Source organism: Zootoca vivipara, chromosome 4, assembly GCF_963506605.1.
Source record: "Zootoca vivipara chromosome 4, rZooViv1.1, whole genome shotgun sequence".
In the NCBI taxonomy this organism is placed as follows: Eukaryota; Metazoa; Chordata; class Lepidosauria; order Squamata; family Lacertidae; genus Zootoca; species Zootoca vivipara.
The window spans coordinates 77,976,345-78,000,850 of NC_083279.1; the positions used below are offsets into that span (position 1 = coordinate 77,976,345).

Genomic DNA, 24,506 nt, shown 5'->3' on the forward strand with positions numbered 1-24,506 from the left:
GTTGGACTATCTGGGCGGCCTTCTTTCCAAATCATTCCCCCCTCCCCCCCAGAACATACTTTCAGGAAGGGGCAAGGACAGCGAGAAATAAAACCCAGCTACAACCAAGACTTCTTCAGTATTTTAAAATGAATGTAAAATCACCTAGCATGATAGCCTCTGGCTCTGTTCAATTGAACTTTGGCAGGTTTCATGACTACAGTTTTCACAAACTAGGAGAATAGCGCCATTTCTATTTTCTCGATCCAAAACGAGCTTGCCCTTGGGGAGAAGCTCTGCATCCATGTTCCTGAAATTTAGCTGGCTTCACCACCTTAGATTATCATTCTGAAGACAAACTTCACACATGAAGGAGAGGAGCTTGAGAAGGGATCAATCAATCTCCCTCACTATCCAGCAACCCTAGCGAACATTTTGTCTCTATCAGTCCTCAGTCTAATTCAGAAACAATACTAGTCACCTCTGTATGCACAGGCTACACTTGTAATCAACAATGCAATGTTGAAACATGTTTCATGTTACCTTGTTTTTCCAGTTACCAGAATCTTGGTGGGGTCCATTACCCGACAGGCCAATCCTGCTGTATGAATGGTCCGCAATGCAGAGCTGAGCTGTACAATGTAGGCCCAAATCAGGGATTCTGGCAACAACCCTGCATGTTGCCGAGGCAAAGGTCCATCATGCTGACCTATCAGAAGAATAGGAGAAAATGAATGAAATCTACAACTCTCAGCTGTGTAAGTCCTTGGATAATGAATACAAAAATTCTTTCAAAATGCTAGTTAATTAAAACCATTATCTGCTTTATTTCAAAGCAACTGGCAGTTGTAAGAACAACCCACCCAAACCAATTACAACTGCTGCTTTGTTTTACTTTTAAGTGTACTAAAAGTAAGACAGACTGTATAAAGATGGAATTTTATTGAGCAGCTACAATCCCTTAGTGTATCATAATTTTTGGTACTGGCTGCCACAAGATGTGGCACCATCCACCAGCTTAAGCAGCTTTAAAGGTGGATTATACATTAGTTTACCCATAAATTGCTATTAGCAAAGATGGCTTAGCAGAATATTAATGTTTGAGGCAGTGTGCCACTGAGCACCAGTTGATGGATGGCAGCAAAGGGGCAGCATTACTGGCATCATGCCCTGCTTGTGACCTTATCACAAGCATTTCTAGTTATATATTATGTCAGACTGGATTAGGTGGGCTACTGGCCTGGCAGCGAGCAGGGCTCTTCAAATGTACCAAGCAAGCAGCAAAAGAAGCCACCATATACTGCCAAAGCCCTTATTCATACTACATCAGAAGCAATGTTGTTTCTGTATTTCCATATAAAAACAAAAAAAAGGTATCCAAGTTAATGAACCCAAATCCCATCGCATGTTTCAAAACATATGCTCAAATACACAAGCAACAAATACTATGACTCATTAGATTTGGAATGCTTCACATTTTTCATCCTAGGGTTTTGCTTCATGACTGACGGTTGACAGTAACCCTTTAAGAACCTTTCAATGAATCAAGCACTTGAGGAAATAATGTGCTTCTGGCAATATACTACAGCTATTATCTTTCAAAAACTCCCCATGTTTTTCAAAGATAGTCAAGCAGGTTAACACGACGTGAGTTCTGAAGAAAAGGAATGGTGTTTGGGTGTGTTTGTTAACGCCAGAACTGTGGATAATGAAGCCCAAATACAATGTAGATCTGAGTTGTGATTCAGAGGCATATATCATGCACATTGCCCTCAAGAGGAATTCCACTCAAGGATCACTTCCCACAAATAGCTCTTTAGTACCCCAGGTTTGAAGAGCAGCTTTGGTGTTTGGTACCAGAGCAGTTTAGCTACTTTGCAGTGCAAACATACTATGCGCCATGACCTTTCTCCTGCAACAACCCCCTTAAAGTGCATCACACAGATGTACATACAAATGCCTCTTGAGTGCATTCAGAAATAAAAGCATTTCCGGAATAAGCTTTCTACTTTTAGCCTCACAAAAGTGAAGATCTTTACACAAGCAATACTGAATGAGGAAATACTTTTAGTAAGTACAAAACACAGCAATTTAGGAAACACACACTGCTGCCTTCAATCTGCTGTGGATTTGTGGAAAACTGTTCAGTCTGTTGTGTGAAATCAATAGTACATCTAGAGATTCGTTAAAAAAATGGATTTTGCTTCTTTCAGTAAGCCAGATCACATTAAATGTTTGCTTTCAATTCTGCATCTCCCCCCTGCCTTCACTCTAGTGGTTTGGGTTTTTGTTCCGGTTTGAAGATAAGCAACTTCCTGCTCAAACCAACAGGGGCTGCCACATTCAAGGGATGTTAACCGGGGCACCCCTGGTTCACAGGTGTTCAGTGCAGAAATAAACTGAACCTGTTATGCCTTCATTCATCTGTCAGAAAACTTTATTATACCACATCCTAGACAGTAAAATTCTGGATGGTGTTAACAAATGACAAGGCAAAAAAAAAAGTCTTAACCACATACAATGTGGAAAAACCACCATGTAACCACAATTCTCTTCCTTTAACTGTCAAATACCAGTTGTACTAACAAGTGATGAAGGTGTTTAAAGCACATTGTACTAAGAGACCCTATCTTAATATGAAGCCTTGTGCTGCCAAATACAAGTTAAAGGAAAAGAGAAAATTACAACAAAACCCTGTTTCTACACGCACGCACACACACACACACACACAGAGAGAGAGAGAGAGAGAGAGAATTATGTTCCATACGTTTTGCCCTTTGTACAAATGCCTCTTTTAAAAACACACACACACCACCATTACAAATGGCTAACCTACCCCCCCCCAAAAAACCTAAGCCACGCTGCAATCAACTGAACTCAACCCACCAAGCTCCAAAGGGTTGGGAGAAACTCAGATCAGATTTATGGGGTGAATGAAGAAAGAAGAGGGAAGAGAACTTTCACTGTACAGTCAAAAGTCCTTAGGGTGAAAAAAACTAATTCATTGAATACCTTAGTCTTCATGGGAATTTTTACTGTGAATTCTAGTTTGTGGATTGGGATGGAGGATGTTCCTCTGATAGGGAATGACAGCTCCCTCTGGTGATGACAGGTGGGGTCCTAGAAAGTATTCTGCCTCCTATCTGGTGGGAGGGCCACCCCACTCATCAGACCAACCCAGTCTATGGTTGGGAATGACTGGGTCTGGCTTGCTTTCCTCAGAGGCTTGTCTTCCTGGCTTGTTTCCTAGTCTTCTTTTTGTCTTAAATCTGGGAATCTTCTATTAGCATGTCTGAACTGCCTCTCATTCCCCTTTGTTTCCTCTTGCTCCCAAGCAATGTGGGGTTTTTAGTGCAAGATACCCCCCTCCCCCGCCTTTTTGTCAGTGCAGGCTTTCCCCTTCGGGTTCTTTGTTTTCTCTCCCCTTTCCTTTAGATTTTTTGCTGTAAAGGAAAAGAGGTGACTCCCATTTGGAGGCAAAAGGCTTTCTAGGACCCTGCTTGTCATCACTAGATGGGGGTGCCATACCCTAAGAGAGGAATGTCCTCCAGTCTGATCCAGCAAACTATATTACCTATAGTAATAAAGTATTACACTGAGAGCCCAATGTGAATGCAGCATCAAAACCAGTTTGCAATAACCAGCACAACTGCCATGTATACGATATGTTCTGAACACTTCAAGAAGCCTAAATTGCAGCAAAGCTATGTACAATGCAAAGTTACAATACTTCAACTGTTGCTCCCTAATTTTTGTCCACTGGAAAAACAAAAACATAGATCTCATTTGCTGGCCTTACCCCACTTCCTTTTTGTGAAATAGGCATCAGCACTAGGATCATTGAAGTGTCTGCTCATCATAGTCTCTCCTCCAGCGTGGAAGTCATAGGCAAACACAAGAGCTTTTCAAAAAAAGTCCGAGGCGAGAATTAGGTATGCAATTGATGCAAGTTTTCCAATATGACTGGCTAACATCTTAAAAATAAGAAACTTACAATGTTCTCCAAATGCTTTAGTGGTGAATACTTCTCGCAATGTGACAATGTTTGAGTGTTGGATTTTTTTCCACATGTCAACCAGCACCATGCACTTTGTGTTAACAAGACGAAAACCTGAGAAAGAAAATCTTTCACATTTCAAAGATTTTTAGCTATTTTAAGGTCGCTTTCACATTTATTCTAAAGTACTAGAGTGCTAGCAAAAGACACAACCCAAAAAACACACATCTGATCATAGCCTGCTTTATGGCTTATTAAAGGTAAAGGCAAAAGGACCGACCCCTGACCATTAGGTCCAGTTATAAGTGACTCTGGGGTTGCGGGCGCTCATCTCGTGTATTGGCCGAGGGAGCCGGCGTACAGCTTCCAGGTCATGTGGCCAGCATGACAAACGCCGTTTACCTACTTATCTACTTGCACTTTGACGTGCTTTCGAACTGCTAGGTTGGCAGGAGCTGGGACCGAGCAACGGGAGCTCACCCCGTTGCAGGGATTCGAACCGCCGACCTTCTGATCAGCAAGCCCTAGGCCATACCCAATTCTATTTCATTATTTTAAAGGAACAATTTGATTTTAAATCCCGTTTGAGGTTTATCAACAAAGAAACACAAATGTTTTAAGGCTTAAGTACTGGTAGAACTGAATTTTAAAATATGAGAACTTGTAATTTCCCTCACCATGTATCCTCCGAAGGCAATATGGCAGATCATCTTTGCTATTTACAGCTTTGTAGCATGATGTTATATACCCAAAGTTGCTTGTTTTCTGTATCCGATTGGGTGGTGGCAGTGGCTCCAAAGGGAAAAGGCTGTGGTAGCTGTCAACTTCTGTTGGTACAGCTAAACCAGTTTATGGAAATACATTAGACACTACTTAAAATTATGAAGAAAAGTTATTATAGACAAAGCAATTCAATGACAAGACAACACACACACACACACAAACACAGAGAGAGAGGTTTAGAAGACTGTAACAAAGCTCTGACAATAAACCTTGCTGCAAATCCTATACAACTTTTACCACAACACGCAGGTTTGCTTTGGAAAATTCAGAAAACTCCAATACTGAAGAAAAGCGTGTTCAGTATTTGCACTAAGATCCTGATTCACTTATTTTATAGATGGGGTAGGAAAGAGTGTGATTGGTGCCGGTTGGTCATAATGGAAGTACAGTACGACAAGAACCAAAAATCTAAAACCTGAGTGTGTAAACCCTAAGGGTAAACTCTACTAGAAGATACCTATGGGAGTTTTAATTTTACATTACCATTTTAGGGCAAGCTTTTCTTTCTGCCTTGTTGAACACATTGTACACTTTGATGCACTGAATGGAAAAACCGGAGACCTGAGAGAGCCTTATGCACAGAGACGTTGTTAAATTTGTCTTGGGAGCACCCTGATAAGATTCAGTAGAGCAGTTCACATCTAAATCAAGTGCAGTAACTGGCACTCAATAACAGCTGAAGACGTTTTTATTCAGACAGGCCACCCCAAAGGAGTGATCCCAGCCATGTCTGCAGCAGACCTAGTTTCATATGTTATTATTATGTGATTTTGCAAAACTTTTTGTTATATATCACTTTGAATTTCAAATATGATACATTTTGTTTTTGAAGAAGAAAAACAAAGAAACAAAAGACAGAAGAGATCCACTGAAGCACAGGAGATTTTGTGCAGTACTTATTTTCACAGATTGTGTCATACATGTAACAAACATTTCCTCAGGGTTGCATTATACAAATTATTTAAAGAAAGAAATAAAGAAAGAAAGTTTGGATTGTGCACTACTGAATAAATACATCGAAAAGGAGCTTGAAAGAACCCAAAACAGAGATTCCACTGGATTGTAGTCAATCCTGCATTCAGAATGGCTTTGCTTTAACATGCAAATTGATTATTCATATATCTAACAGCGGTAACAAACACAGCAAGCAAAAGACCGGCTTAAAAATGCAATTTAAATTCAGGATCTTTAGTTACTTACCAGGCATATCTGCTTGATCTATCTGAGCCATTGTAATTAAGTGTCTGTTGATCAGCTCCTATAGGAATACATTTTGGCAGTCTTACCAATAAGGACATGAAATTCTAGTTTGCTGTTTCTTATATGCTGCTTCGGTTAATCACAAAACCATAGAAACAGACCTGAAAAAGGACTTGGACTATCAGAACCCCCTTATAGAAGCAGAATCCCTAACTAAAGCTACCCTTGTCTAAGGACATGGCTGGAAGAAACTTTTAAGAGACCCTATAGTCACTCAGTCAGTTCATCTACTGAACCTGCCTGAACCAGCCCTATCAAATGGTTTGTCAAACCTAATCTTCAGTTAACTCCACTGCAGACCTCTGCATCCTGGAGAATCTGAACCAAACTATTCTCTCATTTTAGAATGGTATTTCTAAAGCCTACCCAAGACTGCAGTTCAAGTTTTATTTCTTGTCCCCCATATATACATTGCCAGTCTCTAGTCTACTCAGGGCAACCATCATTTCATCTGAACACTAATGAAGCTACTCCCAATCTTCTCTGCTCAATGGCAGACATAACAACTCCCATCTTCCATCACACTGCAATCGGGAGTGGCTTTGAATTCATGATAAATGATGAAGAATTGCATCCAGGAAAGTGAGTGTGCTGCTGGGAGAAGGACAGAACTCGTTCTGTTTTGACCTTCCTCCCAAAGGAGACCAGGCTGACCTCTCCTCCACCAGACTTCTAATGAGTAAAAAGCAGGCTAGTAAACTATGTACTGAACATGGTAATAAAATCAGAATACAGCACAGAGTACAGAAGTCGCCTTTTATATCCCCTCATGATTATTTTGCAAGGCCTTGTAGTGATGCTTAGGCACACTTAGTTTGTTTTAAACTAAGGTTAAGGCCCTTTTCCATGTTGTTACTTGACTGACCCACATTTCTTTGGCAGCCATCTGTTTCTAGTAAAGAAGAGGCTTGCATTTGTCCTTATTAAGTTTCTACTTTTTGCTGACAATGTTTCCAATTTACTGAGATAATTTTGAGTTCTAACTCAGTCTCCCCAGATGGAGTCTGATATGACAGAAAGTGCTTTAAATTTGCGGAGTGAGGTAGGGAAGACAAATTGCAATGCTGCAGGAAGAGCCCCAATGTTTCAAACTATCACAGCAAGAACTCGCACTTCAAAAAACAGATATGGAAAAGGTGAAGAGGCAGTGGGTTAAGTTTCTTTAATAAGGCATTTTCCATGGCATGGATGGCTTTGAAAAAGTCACCTTGTAGCAAAGATACCATCAGCCCCAGCCAGCATGACCAACAGACAGGGATGATAGGGGTTGTATTCCAACAATATCTGAGAGGAAACAGTAACCCAAACCCTGTTTCAAATTGATTCATCATCTGTTCTGCCAATACTGTGTGTGTCTTTAAATCTTTAAAAAGTTAGGCCTGCTGCTAACAATAGCTTTCGCACAGACTTCTGCCATGGGTTGGCAAAGGTAAGGTGTAAGAGGGATTTTTACTCCCAAGCAAGTGTGCATAAGATTGCAGCCAAAGAAGACACATATCCCAAACACCATCAATTTTGCTTTTATATACCTATTTCACCTGCTTACTTAAATCTCATTAATTTTCCCAGAAACAAAGTTCTTTTTTTTTATGATACAGCATTGCAGATAACTTTAGGCAAGTGGAAGGTGGCAGAGACATTTTGTGGTGGGAGGAAATCTGTTAGAATACTACTAGAAAAAACTTACCTGTCTGAGTTCATCTGCCATGAAGAAGGAAGGTGCATTTGCTTTTGGCTGCATGTAAGCAACATGAGGCGCAGTTGGAGGATAAATGTGGTAATTTGGGAACACCTATTGAAGATAAAATTTGGAACAGACAGTTTTTAGGAGTTGAAAAGTTATCAGATCTTTTAAAAGCCCTCTGAAGTGGTTCCACAGAAGCCATATAAAAATAAAAATAAAGGATGAGCATACTTATGAGTGCATACTTATGGTTGCGGCTGCAAAGTCATCAGCATCTGAATTAATTACTTTCAAAATCCAAACTTGAAATTCTGGGAGAAAAATAACTTTGCATGGAAAGTGTGCAAAATATTGGCACAGGGTCAGCAGGAGGAAACACAATGAGAATGAATCTGGTTAGGTCATAAGGGCTACATAAAATGCACACCCCAAGCCTGCACATGTCCTTTAACCATCCTCAAAAGCCTTTCTCAGAGTGCCCCTGGCTTAGGGAGATAAGTCAGGTGGCAGCTTGGGAGTCTTTTCAGTGATAGCACCACCCCATTCATGGAGCAGGTACCAAGATAAGACTTCTATTCGCCCAGGCTTTAATCCTTCATTGAATTTTAGTTTAAACTGCTACTTACTCAACTTTTTTGTTGTGTTTTTTGAAATTAATTTTTTTAAGCTGATGCTGTTATTGTTCATTAATTCTCTTAAGTGTCACTAGCCTTGATTCTCAGAGCTGAACAGTGGGGTAACATATAGACAGATAGATAGATAGACTATAAAGATTAACAGAGTGGGTGGCAGAATAGGTTGTATTTATCTTATACTTAAGAAAGTATCTAACATTCCAATGAAAGCATCATGGTGGCAAACTACCCAAGTCATGCACAAAGTTTGCCAAATGCTGCTGTTACTTGCCCTAAGGGCTCAAGATACAACAGATTCTGCCATGATCTTAGGGGGCAATGGCCTTAAAATAAAAAGCCAACAAAGCTGTAGATACAATCTCACATAGAGGGAATCTCTGATGCCACCTTGTCTAGGCTCCTAGATTTCTATGCCATCCATCGCATGAATAAAGGGCTTACTCATACATCAGTCGCCTGTGTAATTCTTCTGAGAACATGGAACTGCCTTCTACAGAATCTGATCATTGGTCTTTCTGGTCTAGTAGTGCCTACTCCGGCAGGCAACAAGGTCTCGGTCAGAGATCTTTCCCTGGCTACCAGAAAGAGTTTAAATGAAGATGTAAGGAACAGAACCTAGAACACTGCGTATGCAAAAGCATGTGATCAACAGCAGACCTATGGCCTCTCCCCATGCTGCTCTTTTATCATGTTTATCATGAAAGGAAGGAGACTCAGCAAGCCTCAGACTCATGCACTCCTCCACTACAGAGATGAAAGAGTTTGGAAGCTTTCACTTCTGTTTCTGGAGTTTGTCATATAATGCAAACTATGCTTTGTATGAAAAAAGCCCATTTCAAACCATAATTATTGACCAGTTTAGGGTTTGGATAGAATGCTAAATGCAAGTTAATTGAAATAGGAAGCTTCCACTCTTACTTGCAGCTATAAATGAAGAGGAGAGGAGAGGACTTAAGTCCTAGGCTCATTCCCAACACGATAAACCATGGTTTATTCTGACCACCTCTCTTCATATAAACTGACCTGGACCCTGAGATCATCATCCGAGCCCTTCTTTGTGGCATGCTCTCTCCAGGGAGGCTAATCTGATACCTTCAATAAAATATTTAGGTGCCAGGCCAAAATATTCCTCTGCTGACATGCCTTTGGCTAATTAAATGGGTTATGGCCTCATGAACTATTGGGTGCAGGTTGTTTGGTTTGTTGTTATGTTATGTATTTCTGTGTGTTTATACTGTAAATGGCCCTGTGGTTTTATTATTTATTTGTTAATAAATATAATATTCTGAGATAAAGGGCAGTATATAAATTATTTCTCCAACTGTGTGCAAATAGGAAAGCTTTGCAAGACAGAAAAGGAAGCCACAGTGGCAGTCAGCAGTAACAGCCAAGAGGCAAATCAAACTTAGAAATGTGGTAATTACTATATGGAATACCAGCATTAATTCATGGATTATAACAAATACCTTCATAAATAAAACGGAATTCTCACCATTCCAGTTACAGGTGCTGGAGTTGTGTCAGTATAGAAATAGGTTGTGCCACCCACAGTTTCCTTCTGAATCACCTGGCCAGCAGCTGGTGGCTGGGAGACAGCATTAGTAACTGGCGTAGAGGCACTAGTAGGCACCATATAATTTGCTGGGTTTGGTGTATGACTTCTTCGTCTAGGAGCAGGAGACGTGTGAGGAGTAATTTTAGGGGAATGAAGGGGAGAAGATCCTGCTGACAATGACATTCCTTATGAAAATAAAAGGAAAAAAGAAGACTTGCAGTGAAAAGGCATTTGCAGCCATAACAAACTCCAAGGCTTGGGGTGGGGGTATATTTCCTTGCAGATAAAAACAGACTTGGGGCAGCTGGACAAGGTGTTTTAAAACTTCAGAGTTTACATGTAAGATTCAAATGAAATGGTTAGCCACAAAGATATCAACTTTTGCCCAAAGGGTGAGAAAAGCAACAGCAAATATTTGCAACATTTTCAAGCTATTCAATTACAACTCCATCTAATTGTGCCACTTTGCTATGGCAGACAAAAAGCGTCAGGTACTGCCACAGTTCTCTTTAAACCAAGGATGGGGAACTTCTGATTGGTGGGCCAAGATTGGCTTGTCAGGCCAATTACTCCAAACCACGTCCACCCACCAGACAGCTGATGGATGAGAGGACATGGTTTATTCCTCCTACATTAGCTGCATGGCCTATTCCCAAGCAAGGAACAGGATCATGCAGGCATAGCAGCAGGATTTAATCCCTGCTCATCAGTTGATGAGCAGTGATAAAAGCCCTTTGTAAAAGCACTATTTTGAGTAACTTTCACTTTGTCTTTAAGAAGAACCAGTGGCAGAAGGGTAAGGGAGAAGAGTCTGCTCTACTTCTCCACTGCAACCACCTGCCCGCTTGCTTAAACCACCCTGATGTGACAGGAGGGCAATTCTGCTTGGTCCAGGCATGCAAGAGAGCAACATGCAGGAGCTCTCTTATGCAACCCCCCCCCTTTGCTAAGCATGAACCCCTCCACCCAATGATGCATTGACTGATGTATTGAGGGGGGATGCTGCTTGGTCTGGGTGCATGAGGTTTACCTGCAGGGAACCATCATGCTCCCTAACCTGGTCATTTTAACTGTGCATGTAGCAGACAGCAAGGCGCTGCTAAAAGAAAGATTTTTCCTGCAAAGGGAAGGAAGAAGGCTTCACTTTCACAGCCCTGTTGCCTGCTTTGAAATCCTGGGACTTCAGAGCACCAAATTCCCTGTATCAGTTGAGTGACACCTGTCAAATTTGCCCTGCAAGGCAGATCCTTGTAAGAATCTGGCCCATGGAGCTAAAAACATTCCCCACACCTTATTTAAACCAAACAAGAATCATCGGGGGGGGGGGGGAAACCACCACCAGGTTGCAACGATTACGCAAACTAACCACACTATACTCAGTGTCAAGACAAATTTATTAACTAGTTACTCAGCACTGAGACAAAATATGTTGTGCAACCTATTATTTATTTATACATACATACATACATACATACATACATACATACATACATACATACAAGTGGTGCCTCGACTTACGGATTTAATCCATTCCAAAGGCACCTTCGTAGGCCGAAAAATTCGTAAGTCGAAAAACGCCATTGGAAACGCGATTTCCCATAGGAATGCATTGGAAACGGAAAAAATTCTAAGTCGAAGCAACCCTATCTAAAAATTCGTAAGTCAAAAAATCCCTATCTAAAACCGCCACGGTTTCCTTTCGGATGTCGAGACATTTGTAAGCGTGTGGCCATTAGCCCCATTCACAAGTCGAAAAATTTGGTTGTTGAGTCGTTCGTAAGTCGAGGTACCACTGTACGTACGTACGTACGTACGTACATACATACATACATACATACTATAAAACTACAATGATTATGGATGTTAAGCGTTTTTTCCAAACTTAAATAAAAACAAACTGTAGTTGTGGTTTTACCATAAAGATCAGGATTCAAAGCACCATGTGTGCTATTCATAGAAGCTTCTCAGCCCCCTCCTTAAAGCAATATGAGGCATGAGGAGCTGCCCCAGAAAGGAGGGGGCACACAAGAAAAGCCATTACTTATGATAAAACTGACGCTTAATTTTCCTCCTCAACCCTCAATTATTTCCCATCACGCAAGACAGGCTAAGGCTGCTTCCCTAAGATGGGTCTGACAGTAGACCTCTTTTTAAAATAAATGTCACTGGTTGCCCCAAACTTGAAAGTAAAGCTAGTTTTTGTCTACACTTCAGAATAAGGCAGCTGCTTTGCAGCATGAAAAACGGAGGTGCTATTTCCATGGTACATGGAGTTAAGAGCAATGCTATCTAGAGAACTTGTTTGCATACTGCACATTGCAAATATAAACCTGTTTAGCCACCTCCACCCACTTCCCCAAACCTGGGAACTGAAAACTCTGAAGCGGCTAAAGTTTCTACAGTCATGTATGTGACCTACAAGCCACGACCATAAGGAAACAAATTATTTAATTTATTTATTAGATTTACATACAGCCCTTCATCAAAAGATCTCAGGGCGGTTCACAAGATAACAAAGGGTGGAATTCAAAGTCACGCTATGGCCAGCATTAATATCTGTGCAAGCATCTCAGCTTGTCCGATGGAAACAATCTCCCCTCCCCCTTAAGTTTTTCCAACCACCACCACCCAACCATTATTTTTTTGGGGGGGGGGTTGGGGAAGGGGAGCAAAGGACGAGTTGCAAAAGTCCTGTTGTGCAAGAGCAAGTGATTGTGGAGGTCTTCCACTAATCATGCCCAATGATATTATCCAACAAGATATAGCAGATGAAACTGACAATTAGAAAATTAATGTACCTAGTACTACTTTGAAAGCAACTCTGCCCCCAAAGCCAGGTTATTCCATGTTAACAGGTGGTCCGGTAACCTTAGATTCTTCTTGCTGACTTACTATTCTCTTCACATTATTGCTTTAACAATGTGCGATGTTTCATTTGACAATCTTTTATAGAGGGCGGATTCCTGCTTCCCGCACACGTGGTTCACTGCTCTTCTCCATCGTTTTTACTTAGAAGTTTCTTCCTTCCTTCCAACAGCCCAGAATGCATATAATCTAGGCCAGGGGTTGTCAACCTGGCATAAAAATGTTGACTACCCCTGATCTACTTTTTCTGGTTTATAGGCTTTAAACATGTTCACATATTATCTTTGCTGGGAACTATTCATAGGCTTCGGAGGTGAGATGTCCTTTGCCCGGCAGGTTGTAGTTTTTATACCTCCAAGATAATCTTGTACTTCAGTTTTTCAGATAAAATGCTAATGATAGTTCTAAATATACTGAAAATAAATTCAGTTAAGCGAGATCCCTTAAATAATGGTTGCAAACAAAGCTTACAAGCTCCTTCTAAAACTTGGTAATGCTAAGATGCTACAGGAAACTTTGACGGTTGCAAGAATTACACTTAAGGTGCTGAAATGTGTAAAGTGCAGGTACAAAACTGATAACAAACACCTGAAGATGACACGGCTGCTATGTAAGACTTTAAATAAATAGAGCTTAGGAAGAGTCGTTCCTAGGTGTAATAAGCTTCCCTAGTGCTACTGTGATTCATAAGCTAGTGTAAATAAATTACTCTAAGCTTACCTGGAGCTAGCCCAGCATTTGCAGGACCTCCCATGGAAGGATGAGAGAACAAGGCTTGAGAGAAGGCAGATATATTTGACTGTGACATATTACTGAGTCGGGAGGTTGATCCTCCTTTAGGAATAAACTCGCTTGCCGTGGGATTTGGTGTCTGTTTAAAAAAAATTAAAACAGAGTACGTGTTAAGTGTGAAAATAGATTTGTTTACTGAATAAATTAGTGGGTTTAAAGTTAAGAACGCAAACAGTTTTAGTAGGTTATTAAAAACTAACAGACATAGGTCAGGATCCAAAGAACTACAACTACCGGTAATTCCAAAAGTTGAATGGGGGCTTTAGAATTGTGTCCCGTCCCCCCACTAATTCTCAGCATACTGCATGGCAAACCTTTCAAAACCAAATTGAGTTTGTAATAAGACATGGCTTTCTGTGGCCCAAAGAAAAGAGTCGTACATTCTATGAGCTAGGTACAGCTCCCTTGACTGGAGATATGCAGTTCCTTGAATCCTGGTCATAGGAAACCTACTTGAAATTCTGTTTCCATACAACTTCCTTCATAACCTACAAATTTCCATTACACACTGCTCAACTATATTTTGAGGCAAGGAAACTGGGAATACTATGAGTTGATAAGTGGAATCAGAAGTATCAATTATGCTAATAATGGCCAGCTCTTAAAGCAATCAATTATGCTTAAGAGAACTAGATTGTAAGCAGCTCTCAGGAAAGCTTCCTATTTTAAGTTACAAAAACTACTTTATTGGCAAAGTCATTTTAATCTTTGTTCCACATGTTTGTTTTTAAAGATGTTCATTTCCCCTTAATTCTAAGGATTTTCTACATTACATACTTTTAAACAAGCTGATGTTGTGTTTGGGAAATTATAATTCAAAACCTGATGCTGTCAGAAAGCTAAATGGGACAAATGACAATTTCTCAGTAGAACGATCCTTGCAAGGTTGTTGAGAACTTAAATACTGCTCTGGGCAACTTGGACCAAAGGCAGAATACAAATACAAACTAAATACATTTATGAACTTTGCCCGTGCCAAAGGCATGACAACAACCAAACTAAATGTAGAACATTATCACAATGGTGGGGGACCTTAAGCCCCCTAAGTGTACCTGCCAGGCCTCCCAATTTGGCCCACACCCACCTGTCCATCACCTGACATCATATTCAAAAAACACCAAATTACAACCAGAAAGGAAGAATCCAGAGCACACTTAGATGGTGCTCCTGATTCTTCCTTTGCTTCTGCAGCTTCAATTCAAGGCAAGGAACGCATTTAGAATCACCTCTGGTTCTTCCTTTGAAGCTGACTCACCTGAAGACACCAGGTGACTGACAGGTAGGCAGCCCTACCCACCCGTCAAAGTAGCCCACAAAGAGTGGGGGAATTCTGGATCCAGCCCACTGGCCAGAACCAATTCCCCTCTCCTATATTAGGTAAAGGTAAAGGGGCCCCTGACCATCAGGTCCAGTCGTGTCCGACTCTGGGGTTGCGGCGCTCATCTCGCTCTATTGGCCAAGGGAGCCAGCGCTTGTCCGCAGACAGCTTCTGGGTCATGTGGCCAGCATGACAAAGCTGCTTCTGGCGAACCAGAGCAGTGCATGGAAACGCCATTTACCTTCCCATCGGAGCAGTCCCTATTTATCTACTTGCACTTTGATGTGCTTTCAAACTGCTAGGTGGGCAGGAGCTGGGACCGAGCAATGGGAGCTCACCCCGTTGCAGGGATTCGAACTGCCGACCCTCTGATCAGCAAGCCCTAGACTCTGTGGTTTAACCCACAGCGCCAAGTGGCAAATTCTTCACTTACATTTTTGACTTTGCCCTCATGTTTTTGGAGTTGAGAGATAAACTCTGCATTGATATTAATTAGTGCTATCATCCAATTAAAGACATCTTGGTTGATCATACACCTATTAAATTAATTCAGTATTCAGAACATGTAGATGCTGCCTTTCTGTTAAATATGACAAACAGGTCTGCTTACAAAAGAGAAAAACCACAATAAATCCATCACAACAACACTAACTTGCTTAAGCCACAGGGAGAAACCCTTAAGGCATGTAGAAATAAAAGCTGCATATATTTTTGTTGTCAAAAAATAATTCTGAAGAAATCACACGATTTTTAAATGATGCGTATACATTTCAGAGCAAGCATCATTTCAGAACAGGCACTTCCTCCCGTGAAAGCAGAAAGCGGCAGTGCCTCTTCTATCCAGTGCCTGGAATTAGTAAAGCAAAATAAATAATCACATGACAGATGTGGGCCAATAAACAAAAGTTCTAGGTTTAGGTGGTTCACCTGAGCAGAGAGACCTGTTCTGGATTGGCTGCACTCCCCCTAAAGGATTATGTAACTGGTCTGTGAGTACTCCTGGGTTCAGCTTTGTCTGTGGTAAAGAGTGCCTTCCGTCAGCGCCTAAGATGGCCTAGACAGAGTTATTTATGTGATGGTAATATCTAGGATTAACTATGCAATGCATTGTACGTACATGGGGCTGTCTTTGAAGATTGTCTGGAATCTTCAGTTCCCTCACTGGGTACCAGTGACTCACCACTACTGAGAAGACCTTCATGGCTTCCAGTGAATATGGCACCTGCGGACCACAGCTTTTGTACATTCTTGTACTGAGAATGACTACTTTAAAAAACCTGTTGACTGATAAATTGAGGGTACCCTTTGACCCTATCAACAGACTAAGCACCACACTTCCAACATTAAACTGTCAAAAATTATTGATGGGCCACTCATTGTTCTACTGGGCTATGTAAAAGATACAATACTACCAGATGCCAGAGAAATGTATTAATCACAGTATAGTTAGCCATTAGTTAGCGAAAAAAAAGCTTAGCATAATTAGGTTAGAGAGGGGAAACAGTAAAATGACCAAGATATAGCTAAATTGAGCATTTTTATTCATTAGCAGAATAATAAAGTTTAAAATTCAGTTCACCCCTACTTGTGCTTGAGTATATTTTAAATCTGATGATTGTGCTCATGGATCTGTCTTACCCAATGTACTTATGTCATTTAGTATTTATTCTTTCCATTCATGATAAATGAGTGTTATCACAATTTTTCTTTTTGATATTTTTATATATGGTTTTTAGATTGGTGTGATAATTCTTCAATAAAGGGGGAGGGTTAACCCTGCTGGGATACCAGATAGTCTGCCAAAGATACATATGAAAGTGGCGAGAGGAAATTCAAGGTGGTTGTATTACAGCCAATGTTAAGGTCAGCCTCCACTTCCAAGGCAATTTTCCAAAGGAGAAAAAAAAGTTCTAGGCAGGAGGCTTGGCTTCTAAGACAAAAGCAGTATTCATAAACAAGGGTTTCGTTCATAAACAAGATTTCATTTGAGTTTGATCAGGATGATTATAATTAGTGAATATGTTCTCTGGGTTTTTTTATAAATTAAAAAAATCGGCTAGTTGGCTATTGATTCAATCAAGAACAAATATTTTGTTCACTATCTCTTTGATTCAAATGAATACATAGGTCCTCATTTTACATCTTTATAACATTAATAAAATCTTCAAGTACAGGATATAAATAGGACAGATAACACAAGCCTTTAAAGTCCAAATTGCCAATTTTATTTTTACTTATTTAGCAGAATGTATATGGAACTTAATGAAAAATCTAAACCTAAGTAGTTCACATAGTATAAAAATTAGCCAACTGTATTCACACACATTAAAAATTACACTACTCCCATTTCTTTTTTCCACATTGAATCATAAAATTGCAGAGTTGGAAGGGAATCTCAACAAATACCTGAATATATTCTACATAAATCAATGTATGCACCTATCACAGCAATAAACATTCTCCCTCTTCCTTAAAACAGACATGTACACATTTTCTTCAAAGCAGACAAACATTGTTTCTCCCCTTTCTGCCAGATCTCAGGTACAAAACCTTTTCCCACAATGTAGGTTTTCTCAGACAAGCACTATGATCCTCAGGCTCTGCTTCTATTGCCAGGTCTATTACTAGCATGCTCCTCCCACAACACACAACCTTAAGGCAAGCACCTTCCGTATCTTCTTAAGGTACAACATCCTCATCCTCAATGAAGATGGGCTGCAGCTGGACCAGGGAGGAGGGAGAGATACCAAATTAACATAACATGTTGTAGCTGGTTGCAAGTGGTTACACAGAAATGATGTGGAAGCGTCTTTTTCTGTCCACAGACCTTGGGTTCTTCATTCATGGTCTAGAAGGATGAATTCAAATTGCTTTTCTAGAATTGCATTACTGTTTAAGGAAGCAGCAAAAGGGAAAAACTCAAAGCTGTAACTGTTCAGGAACAAACTAGTACATTCACAAATTCCAACTAAGGGTCACAACATACTTCTTTAGATGGAAGAGTAAACAATTTACCAAACAAGGGCCAAATCTGTCATCATGTACACATCTGAATGCTTAGTTGAAATGAGACTCTAAAATCCAGGATATTTCAGTTTTTTCCTGTAAGCGTTTTTCTGAATTTCTCAAGATTCAACAAAGAGTGTTACGGTGCCTTGAAGGCCAAGAGATTGTGGCATCATAACAGACTAACACAACTACACTTCTGGAATTTGCTTGGTCCTTTTTAACTTTAGTACATGTTAGGTTTATACTAACAAATTATTTAAATTTACAGAGCAGCAAGAAACCATGTGTCTTATTACAAACTCTGCTTGATCAAAACCAAGTTAATGGCACGTGCATGACCTTTTTAACTGACCTTATAAAACACCAAGTTATGGTCCTTTCTAGAATAGTTTATATTGAGAAGAGATCACCACGGATAGATAAAAAGACTCAAAACACAATGGTCACAATGTGACCCCATTATGCCTCAGATCATGACTTTTATGTCTCGTTTACAAAATAAGACCAAAATGTATCATAACAAACATCATAAACATCAGCTTTGCCACCTTACTAGGATTCTCAGAATCCCAGTATGAGGCTAATTCCAGTATCAGAATCCACAGAAGGTTACAGACTGGCCACAAATCAACCACCTCTACAATATAGTGAAATTAATTAGAAGTATGACAATTAAAAGAGCTTAGTAGCATGAGACATTCTCATCCACTGGCTGCAAATCTTGCAATCCACACAATGTGCACACACCCCTTCCTGGCTCATTTGTGCTGCAGATAAGGAGCATGGGGGTGAACATGAGGGAGAGGGTGGGCAAGCTAGGCCACCTAGTGTAGTCTAAATGGCTGGAAGAGCCACATCAGCTTGAGATTCTGCTAAGTCAAATCATTCTTGCATGGGGGGCCTTTTATCCCCATTTCTGTACTGAAACAGCACTGCTGCTGTGCTGATGCTGAAGCCTGGTCCTTTGGCAATGGCTCTGGATTCTAACAATGAGACCCTACATCTTTGTTTTACAAGCTTCAATGGAAACATGTTAAGGGACCAACATATATAAAACAGAGGTTTGCAGAATGTACAGGGCAAATCTACAATTACTGCAGATGTTGATGCAAGTGGTGTATTATACCACAACACAGTGATTTAATGCTGCAAATTCCATTAAATCATACACGATGTCCAAGAACTGAACTGCAACATCATACAAACAATGGCAAACTTGCTTAGTTTATGTACATCAATATGGCTCTTTTCAATATTCATAAACTTAGCAACTGAAAACAGTTGTGACATTCTCTCAGGCAAACTTACTCTTTTTTGGGGGGGAGTGCACAACGTTGAGCTCTTCGGTGGAATAGGAAAGTAAAATTTCCATGATTTCCATAAAATCAGCAGATAACACGGTATTCATATATTAAAATAACCAAGGTTGCACACACACACAATAAGTGAGAAACACAAGCTGCTAGACCGGGGGGGGGGGGCATGCAAACTTGAACAGGCCACATTTTTCTACAAAACCTTTAAGTTCTGCAACCTACTTAGCATGTATCCCTTGCACATGCATTGTGACATCTCTATATAATGTACAATATGGAATGCTGCAAACCATTCTTCCTTCTTGAATACTTAAGTTCAACTACTGACAAACAATGCCACCGCCACCACAACACTAAATTAATCAGCTTGAGTCCATTCACTCTCTCTTTGTATGACTTTTCTGATGTGAAACCAAAGACACACTTAACTTCAAATCACAGTTTAACTGAAATCAGGTCATTCTAACCCTAAGATCAGCCAAAGCAAACACTGAGTTAAGTCAAGTCCTAAAGGGGAAAATATCCTCTTGAAACGGCTCAGACTTGTGCAACAATATAGCCTACAAGCTACATTAACTACCTGGCACTACACAAGAAAACTATTAGTATGATTTATACGAAGAACAGTAAAAATGCTATTGTTCTCATGTACAGTAGAAGCAAACAAAAGTACCGTAGTAAGAAATGGGGGGGGGGGGGTAATTCACTGGGTGACTATTCTTCCCATTCTCATGCTAATTTTGTGAACTACTCTTGTCTCAGTCTGTTTTTATCTTAGAGGTTGAGTGTGCCTATTCCACTGGAACAAGTATCCATCTAGAGCAGTGGTTCCCAACAGGTGGTCCGGGGACCCCCAGGGGTCCGCGAGCTATGCCAGAGGGGTCCGCAAGATGCTATTAGAATAAAAAATATATTAAATATATTTCGTATGATAACAGATTTTTTGTTTTGGCCGCTTCCTGCATGAGCAGAGTCTAGCGCAAAACTAGAATTAGATAGAGGCAGTAGTTCTGCTGTATGCCGTTAGGTGGCGCTTTACAAACACTACTGTTTTGCGAAGAGGCAACGCGCGCATTCTACTAACGCTCACCTCCCCAAGATACTTTGCGCGCGTCGGCTTCATTTGTGCGCTACTGTGCAGGTACCCTGTCTTCTCCATTCCCCTCCCTCCTCCCTGGACTCTTATAAAAAGACTCTTAATTTGGCTCTCACTTTTTAATTTTAGGATTAGGAATTAATGGGGGTCCTTGTCACAATAGCGGCTCAATGAGGGGTCCTCGAGAAAATTTTGTTGGGAACCCCTGATCTAGAGCCTCAACACAACACAGCAATAATGCCCTTTGAAAGTCCCTAGGGTGCTAATCACAGGGCAGAAAGTGCCAGAGATCTGTTCCTACTCATAGTAGCCAAAGGTAACCAAAGGCGATTTAAGTCACTAGATGCTGAGTGAGTTTCTTCTCTAGGCTAGGATAAGGAGTACAAATAAGATAACAGAGTTTTGCACTACGATTGCTCTCTGAAACACCTGCGGTTCTCCAGATGTTGATGGACTCTCAACTTTTCACAGCCCCAGCCAGCACAGCCTATGTTTAGCGATAACAGGAGCTGCAGTCTAGTAACATCTGGAGGGTCTAAATACTGTTCAAATTATTTCAGCTATTTCAAAGAAAATAAGTTTCAACTTCTAAGGTGTTTTCTTAAAATATATTACTCTTGCCACCCAAACTAGATGATACAGAACATTAGTTGAGAAGTTTGTAGTTTATCAGATAGTCACTTTTGTTGTCATTTGTACATTTTACCTGTGAAGATTTTGGCCAAATTTCTGCCCGTCATATGTATCTAACTTCAGCATTTTTGAAAAAATAAAAATAGTAGCCAAAATTAATTAAAGTGACTAGAAAAAAGTAATTTTACCTGTAAATTGTTTTCTGTGACTCTGTTCCACCAAACCATATTGATGGGTACTCCTGTTTTACACCTGTCAGCCAAGCAGCCAATAGTGTTCTTTGATTTTCTTGCCTTTGATCCCACCGGAACTATTCTCTCCTCCAGCATCCCCAGTCGATACTTCCTTGGCTATGGAAAAGAAGGAAAAAAAACCAGGGCACTCCCAACATGCCTTAGTCTGAAACTCAAACTAGAACTAGATGAGAACATATATTTGGTTTGATTGGTGGAATAGGAAACAATTTGCAAGTAAAATTTCTGACTCTGGTCATTTGAGTTGCCGTGGCTTGGAAAAGGAAGTTGAGAGGAGTCAACAAGCAAAAATGGTTTGGAGTGGATTCCAGTTGGTGCCCTTGCACTTAACTGAGGAACTTTTGATCCTGCAGATAGATACCCCTACTAATGTAAAAGAAAGGGAGGCATTTTTTTTCCATTCCCCTCCCGCAGCACCCATAAAACATCAGTGCCAGAGAGCTGGGGGGACACTCCAGTTCAACAGGGTGGCATGGGGAGCAGTAGGAAGACAATATCACTTTCCCTCCACTTCCCAATGTTGGGGACACCAATTAGATTCCACCTTGATTTGCAGTGCAATCCTGTGCATATTTACTCAGAAATAAGTCCCACAGAATTTAATAGGCCTCACTCCCAGGAAAATCCAATAGGATTGCAGAACAAGCTGACCTGTACAGTTTGGTCCTGATATTTCTGACATTTCATTAGAAAAGTCAGATCTATATCACTTCAAATAAACTAAGACTTGTTTGAAATATGTAGTGTCAGGTCAAACTAAAAGCTTTGCCTACTACATACCTCCAACCAGGATACTAAATTCTGGCACCTGAATTTATAACCAGATTCCAGAGGACAGAAAGGACTGGGCTTGGAAATAATGGGTTGTAAAGGAACAAATATACCTCCAACCAGGATACTAAATTCTGGCACCTGAATATAGGCAGAGTAAGCCTACTGAAATCAGTAGACTTGACTAACTTAAGCCTAGTGATTTCAGTGGGTCTACTCTGAGTAAGACTTCATTAAATACAATCCAACTGCTCAAAAGAGAAACTTTGGAAGTTCTGGCATAAATTTCTCAAAAGGATATAGAGAATTTTTCCTTGAAATGTTGTTCATGTCAAGTTAACATATTTAGTCACAAAGAGTTGGTCACAAAGGAAGGCATATAATCTCTTATTACAACTGTTTTTACTGGTGCACACAGGTGATAATGAAATACTTGTAATTTTAAGCTTTGAAGGTGTACATTCAAACCCAGATGTGTTTATAAAATCAACCCCAGACGTGTTTATAAAATTAAGGTATCATCTTGCCTATCAAAGTAAATAGGAAGTAATAAAAGTAATTCCAAGAACAGTAATTACTCAGCAATTCAGAAAAAAACCACACAATACGCTCTTAAAGGTTTACTATGAAATGCAACTATCCTTATTTACAAGCTGTATCCTTGCTGACAGTGAAGAAAGCCCTGCTGAGTTTTCAGACAGTATAAAATTATCAACTCTGAGCTGTATATAATAAGCAAGCACTTAATGACCCATGAACTCATGTCACTAGAGAAGCCTCCTGCTCATCAAAATAAGTATTCAGTAAGCTACAGCAGAAGTCAGACATTGGGTTAAAGCTAGCCCTAAGGTGCACTGCCTACTACTAAATGCAGCAATCAAGTTTTCTAGCAGATAACATTTAAGAAATTGAAGCTGAACAGCTGGTTTACTGTCTATTGCTCAGTTAAGTGGCTCATCAAGAGAATTAGCTGAATATAGATGTACTGCTTGCTCCTCCAGTATATATTCCATTCAAAAATACCCATGGAAAATACTTGTCTCACAATTATTCTAAACCAGGGGTGTCTTCCCCACATGCTCCAATGAAGCTGGAGTACAACTACCCATACAAAATACTTTCAATGTAGTTATCTTAGGATGCACCCATGATAAAAATTACTCCTCATCATTTCCCCCAGGAATGGATTGGAAGCAGACCTCAGCTTACGCTCCTCATTGAATACATATTAATTCCAAAACAGAGATTTCATGGTTGCTTGATCTACTTGTTTAGTTCACACAGAGAATCATAGAATTGTAGAGTTGGAAAGGACGCCAAGGGTCATCTAGTCCAACGCCCTGTAATGCAGCAAACTCAACTAAAGCATCCATGGTAGATGGCCATCCAACCTCTGCATGAACAACCCATTGTAAAATCTCAGAAGTGTGCTGCACAAAGTTCAGTATCTACAAAGATAATCAAAGAACCATCAAGAGGTAAGAACATTTCCCAGAGCAAAAAGATGTGTAATTGTTTTCTGAATATTCAAATAAGGTCAGAAGACAACATCCACAGGAATATTAAACTAATAATAAAATTTAATTCAACCTGTTCTAAATGGGGTTTTTCCCGGAACATTTAATCACCATTGCTTATATGACAAACGTGGGCATATGAAGTATGTTGACTGCAACAGTCCATTTTCAATAAAGAGAAGATAAGATTTTTAAATATATATATACACACTTTTGTGCAAATAAAACACATGAACGCCAAAAGAAATCGTATCTACATTTGTCAAGCTAAACTTCAGGCTTAAAGAACATGACTAAATTGGACAAGAAACCATGCCTTTCTACATTAACAATACCTAGTGTTTGTGTCCAACTAGTTTTATGCAGATTTTGATGAGAGTTTAATTACCAGCTATGCAAGCATTTAAGCAGCAGTTCAGATCTCTTGAAGAATTTTTTTCATAAAGGCAACACTGTTCAAAGCAAGGACTCAATTGTATATGTCTCTTCCAAGGCTCAATCAATTTTTAGTCAGTAGTGGCTGGAGAAGAACTGCCTAACTCTTTCCCTGCTACTTATTTCTCAGCTCAAAATCACTGCATCCAGAGCTGCATATCCATCTGAAAAGGGAAACACACCCTGAGAGGGCAATTTTGATCTGAAAAACAGGAAAATGAGTGGATGTGGTAGCTCATTCCTCCCCCTTGCAGTTATCTGGATACATTTATTACTCAACCAGGAACAATAGCCTAACCTGATTAAATGTAGATTTGGCAAGATTGAGACTGGGAACTAAGTGTTCAGTTGCATGGATCTCTTCACATTACGGTCACCTGTTTCTTGGTTTTGTCCCAACAGCGACTAATGGTTTTAGAAACAGTCAGATAAAATGAGAAACTGGATTTGCCTTGGGTTTGGCAATTTCAGCAGAGTCCATATTCATTCAGTTTGAAGTCTTAGTAACAAGTATGTATCAATGCAAGAGGGTGCAATTTTCAACTAGCAATAATTATGCCTTGGATTAACCTCATTGGCTATGATTAAGCTGGAAGCCCAAATACTG

General features: G+C 40.1%; 1 protein-coding gene across 3 annotated transcripts in view; it reads right to left on the bottom strand.

Moving 5' to 3' along the window:
* PAN3 (poly(A) specific ribonuclease subunit PAN3) overlaps positions 1-24,506 on the bottom strand; it is a 55,955-nt gene that overhangs the window by 9,249 nt on the left and 22,200 nt on the right. For 2 of the 3 annotated variants that reach the window (XR_009557504.1, XM_035114555.2), the window contains exons 5-13: positions 21,111-21,272; positions 13,479-13,629; positions 9,831-10,078; positions 7,707-7,811; positions 5,960-6,017; positions 4,654-4,815; positions 3,974-4,090; positions 3,779-3,880; positions 523-688 (exon numbers count right to left, since the gene is read on the bottom strand). Coding sequence is in view for 2 of the 3 variants with exons in the window: in XM_035114555.2 (XP_034970446.2) it covers positions 523-688; positions 3,779-3,880; positions 3,974-4,090; positions 4,654-4,815; positions 5,960-6,017; positions 7,707-7,811; positions 9,831-10,078; positions 13,479-13,629; positions 21,111-21,272 (1,271 nt within the window). In the remaining variant the exon portion in view is untranslated. The remainder of the gene's footprint in view (positions 1-522; positions 689-3,778; positions 3,881-3,973; positions 4,091-4,653; positions 4,816-5,959; positions 6,018-7,706; positions 7,812-9,830; positions 10,079-13,478; positions 13,630-21,110; positions 21,273-24,506) is intronic. The other variant, XM_035114556.2, reaches the window with a different exon arrangement.